Source organism: Camellia sinensis, chromosome 9 (assembly GCF_055761805.1).
Source record: "Camellia sinensis isolate YWXY chromosome 9, ASM5576180v1, whole genome shotgun sequence".
Classification (NCBI taxonomy): Eukaryota; Viridiplantae; Streptophyta; class Magnoliopsida; order Ericales; family Theaceae; genus Camellia; species Camellia sinensis.
The window spans coordinates 35092877-35098235 of NC_138969.1; the positions used below are offsets into that span (position 1 = coordinate 35092877).

Genomic DNA, 5359 nt, shown 5'->3' on the forward strand with positions numbered 1-5359 from the left:
CTAAAATTTGAAACAAATAATATTTTCACTTTCAGTCCACTGTTACTTTATTTAAAGCATAAAGTATTGATCACATCTATTTAGAATATTAATTCACATTCATTCAATTGATCACATTTATAACTGGCTCTAATTCATAACAAGAGTCTCACACTATTATCACAAAATCAGCTATTTTCAACTAAAAACTTAAATTGAGAATATGTTCACTTTTGATACAGTATTCACATAATCTTCAAAACAAACATTCAACAATCAAGTTTTTTCCAAAAGCCAACCAAACAATATTATCACAAACAATTTCCAAACTAAAATTCAAAACTGAGAATATTTTCACTTTCAATTCAATGTCACTTTATTGAAAACATAGAAGATTATTATTTATCTCTCAACAGTACAAACTGCTACTTCAAGAAATTTATGAATATGAAATTTTTACAATCACAAACCACCTATAAAAAATCACAAAGCCTCCTTATACGATTCCTTATTGTGATTGCCAACCTTCCCACATCTACCACAAGTAATTTGCCTTACTTTCTCACAATTGGAACGAATCCTCTTCTTATTTGGCCTTCCTGGTTGCTTCCTAAACAAAGGAAGAAGAACAACATCACTATCACCATCAACATTACAATCTGATTTCCAAATTGAAGGAACATGATATACTGGAAAAGAATAGGACTCTTGATAATTTTGAACATAGAAGTATTGATCAACAAATAAACTCAAATCATGTACACTCTTTTGTATAGCACCAACTCCATGTGCCCATGGAAACCCTTTCAACTGCCACTCGCCACAAGAACATATTCATCTACGAATGTCAACTGATACAGATAGATGTGAATATACCTCATAGACATTATTCCCAGATGAACTAACAATCCATGGCCTCAAAGTATTAAAAGCATCATGCAACTTGGACTCCATTTTGGGGCATATCACACCATTCTATTTATTAACAAGCTCCCTTCTTTTAGCAATTTTCCTCATCAACGTAATTCTTACACTATCAATCAACTTTGTGATAGGCAAATGGCGTTCCTTTCGTACCCATGAATTGAAAGATTCAACTACATTCGACCGTATCTCTCCAAAGCGTTGCCCTCGAAAATATGCATTACTCCAATGATCATATGGTATGTCATCTAAAAACTTTTCAACTCTTAACCCACATTCAATCTTTAACTCAACTAAACATTGATGAAATGTTTCTTCAGTTGGAGCATATGCACATTTCCCAAACAAAGTGATCATCTTTTCTTTTAATCCATGAAATATACCACACAAATGATGCCTCAAGTTCATCTTTAAATGATATAAACAATAAGCACGGAAAGCCGTTGGGAAAACCTTTGGCAAAACTTCAACTAATCCAAGGTTACGATCTAACACGAATGTAATATTTCGTTCTGCTAAAACAATTGTACTCAAATGCTCCAAAAACCAATGCCAGTTGTATTGATTCTCTGAGCCAACAATTCCAAAACAAACAAGAAAGAAACCTGCATGTACAAAACAGAAAAAATGAGAATATTCTATTATTCTTAGAAAACGGTAACACTTTAACATTCAAAATATCAAACACTAAAATGAATAATTGTACAAATAAAAAATGCATATACAACAATAATATTATATAAAATTTTAAAAATTCAATCATATTTCTAAATTGGAAACTTTCTCAATTCCAGAACGGAGAAAATAGATTTCTTGTGTACCTTGATTTCCATCTTTTCCTGTAGCGGCAAGTAAATTCCTCTAAGTCTTCCCTTCAAAAATGTGCCATCAAGGAACAAGAGATGTCGACAATAATTAAATCCACTAATGGAACCATGAAAAACAACAAATAATCTCTTAAACCGTTTAGTATCATCACACTCAAACTCAATGTAACTCCTTGTAATAACCCTCACCACTGCTTACCGATAAACACTGATTACCGTTAAACTGAACTGATTATGACTGATAACTGAACTGATAATAATCTGCTTAAAGTACTGAACTGACTGACTGAAAATCGGAACTGAATTGACTGAGTATGTATGTTAATTTGCATTCTATCTGTGGATTGATTATTTGATCTATTTGTGTTTTATGTTTAAACCGTTAATGGAAGGCCTTATCGGCAGCCGAATCCGGAAGTGATTGAGGTTTTATGATCATCATAATTTATGTGATTTTACGGTATATTTATCTGAAAACTGCTTAGGTATGATTAAATTAGATTAAATATTGACTTAATGCAAGGTTGCACTTATTTACCATTTTGCCATGGTGAGTGGCCACTACCTATACATCTTTGAGCTCATTACACATAACCAAAACATTTGCTCAGCCTTTTCTCTTGAGTGTATAGCCGACCATGAGAGGGAGAGAGTGAGAGAATTTGGATTTCATCTTGAATTGCTTGGTAATTGAAGTGTAGATTGCTACTTTGAGCTCCCAAACCTTGAACACAAGACTAAGGTAGGACATTCATCTTCTTGCTGTTGTCATAGAATTGATTCTTGCATGATTCATGCTTCAATTGTAGAGTTAAGTCTTGGTTTAGTTCATACATGTTGATATAGAGCTCATTTCATGCTTGCATGTTTGAATTGTTGAGTTTTGAGTTGAATTCATGGTAAAATGGTACATGCATGTCCATAATTTTGTAATGGTCCATGTTTTCAACTTGTTTTTGGATCAATTGGCTCCTTAGAGCATCAAATTGGAACTTCAAAATGATTTAAATTCATGCATGTTTGCATGTTCATATTGTTCTTGAAAATGGTTTGAAATTGGATTTGAATTAAACACCCTTGGGCTTTGATTTCTTAAAATTGAGCTTTGAACCATGTCCTTCTGTATGCTTACAAGTGTTTTCTGGAAATTCAGCCCAAGAGGATCGGTTTTGATGCATTTAAACTTGGTTTTTGGCTTGGAGGTGCAATCTGGAATTCCCAGATTTTGCACTTCCGCTCGAGCGGGGAAAGTGGCGCTCGAGCGTAGAATCCGAGCATCCAGTATCTCTCCACTGTTTTACAGTCCGCTCGAGCGGAGGATTGGGCGCTCGAGCGGAGGATTGTGTCTCAAGCTCCAGCGGGCGTCGAGCGGAGATTTCACCCATCCAGTACTTTTACAGTACACTCGAGCGGGAAAGTTGACGCTCGAGCGTGTACCTTTGTTGCATGACTGCTCGAGCGGGGAAACCTGCGCTCGAGCGGAACTCTGTTTTTTCTGAAAATTCTGAAACTGCTTTTTGAGTACATCTTGACATCCTCATCCCATCCGAGGCATTCTTAGGCCTAGTTTAAGGCATCTCATTGAGGGCATAGATGTAGAACACACCGAGACATTAGGGGTTAAGTTACTATCTTTCCCAACTGTGCAGCTTAGTGTGTTCAATCTGTTAACTGTGTAGGGTTGGCGACTGGAGAGGCACGCTCTAGCATACTGTAGCCCGAACTCTGTGAGTAACGATTGTGTAAAGATATGTTCACAAATGATCATCTTCTGAACAACTGAACTGTACTGTTTTCTGAACTGATTACTGTTAACTGAATGAATGTATGTCCTATATTCTGAACTGTATTATGGCATCCTTGGCACCTACTGTTTACTATTACTGAGACAGAATTCTCTGTCGGTTCCCTTGTTGGAACCACTACTGTTTACTGACTGATGGCCATCACTACTGTTCGGTCTTTTAAGACCTACTGCTTACTGTACTGTTATGCTAATGGGTGTACCACATACGACTGTACTGACTGAACTACTAAAATACTGTTTAAATGAACTGTTTTCATACTGTAAGGACATTCATTCTTAACCTCTTTACGCATTATGTTATTCACTGGGCTTTAGCTCACTGCTCATATATATATGTAGGTGTACAGGCACCAGACCGCGGCTAGAGGCGTCAGGGTTAGTCCAGTTTTGTCAAGCCAGCCTTCGTGCCTCACTGCGAGGTTCCGAGCCTACTGCGATGGCTTTGGGGTGTTTTGTTTACCCCCGTCTGTCTTACTGTTTGGTTTACTGTATAGACTGTCAGCTGCTACTGTATTGTTATCAAGGGATTAGGTCCCTGTACTATGTGACTGTAAATTTTGTATAGACTGTACGGGACTGTACGGTTGTAGGTATGAATGCATGAAAAATCTTTTTGGCATGCAGACTGTCACAGCTCAATGGACATTATTTAATTACTGTATTGGCTTCCGCCGGGCCCTGTACTCTGTTTTACTGTATTACTGTTCTGCAGGCCTTCGGTAATCTCGGATTACTGGCCGGTTACGGTGCTAAACCCATAGGGCCGGGTTTGGGTCGTGACACTCCTTGGATTGCAACTCTTTGCAACATCAACATACTATCTTAACTGATTAAATGACATTAAGTAGTCTCCAAAAATATCACCCTTTGTTTTCTCTACCCCCAACCAAGCTTGATGATAACTAACTCTCAGCCCATACCCCCACTTAAAATCCCGAACAACATGACCTGGACGTGTCAATGGATTATCATGAACACCTTCAACAATCAAATCAGCAACTAAATTAGAACTCATACGAGAATGACTCATTGTACATACTTCAGCACCACTTGTGTGGACATTGTTGAGCTTCCTTATATAAAAGAACCCATTAGCATTCTTCACTCTACCATGAACATTCCACATACAACCTTTTGTCTCTCTAAACAAACATTGTGCGGTAACACGAACTGTGTCATTCTTAACAAATATGAACTCAAATCCACACTCAATGGAAAACTTCGACAATGCATTACGAAATTCAACAATTACACCTTCAAATTTCTGTCCTATATGTGTAATACTAACTGCCCAACTAGTAGACAACAGTACTTTTTCCTTGTGTCGACAAAATGATGATAACATATCAACTTCTTCTTCAACCTCCAACCTCGAATTCCTATTGGATAATGTAGATGCTCTGTTTGACAAGTTCACAGATTTATTGTTGTCATGAGACAATGTAATATCACAAACTTCAAGCTCCAACATTGACTCTCTTTCTCCATAATCCAATCTTTTGTTGAGATTACCACAATCAATGGTTGAGTTTTTTCCTCTCACAACAACATCAGTACACTTAGAATCAAAATGCACAACTAATGCCAACAACAATTCTAACTCCTCATTGTTGTCCAACGTACAACTAGGATGTCCAAGCAATGAGTAAGATAGGCAAATGTTATCAAATTGCAAACTATCCCATCTCAAACATAGCTTATCAAGCAACTGATCATATGTAACATTCCGATCAATCTTAATTGCAAATGTGCAACCATTATAATTGTACAACAAAAAAATCGGGATACTCGTAGAACCTTTACTCATCTTTCAATCTAAAAA

The 5359-nt window shown here is 36.9% G+C and overlaps 1 protein-coding gene across 1 annotated transcript; it reads right to left on the reverse strand.

The window, feature by feature from the left end:
- Positions 1 to 954: 954 nt before the first annotated feature.
- LOC114263872 (uncharacterized) lies at positions 955 to 5008 on the reverse strand. The gene is made up of 2 exons (XM_082888909.1): positions 4486 to 5008; positions 955 to 1508 (listed from the first exon to the last, which is right to left on the reverse strand). Exons 1-2 carry the CDS (start codon positions 5006 to 5008, stop codon positions 955 to 957), a joined length of 1077 nt encoding a protein of 358 aa, XP_082745035.1.
- Between the last annotated feature and the right edge of the window lie 351 nt (positions 5009 to 5359).

What these genes read in the sequence shown, in the direction of transcription:
- LOC114263872 (XM_082888909.1), bottom strand. Translation starts at nt 5,008, where the DNA reads ATGTTGGAGCTTGAAGTTTGTGATATTACATTGTCTCATGACAACAAT. An exon ending in TAATCCATTGACACGTCCAG is followed by an intron (nt 1,509 to 4,485) that starts GTCATGTTGTTC and finishes TTGTACATGCAG; the next exon opens with GTTTCTTTCTTGTTTGTTTT.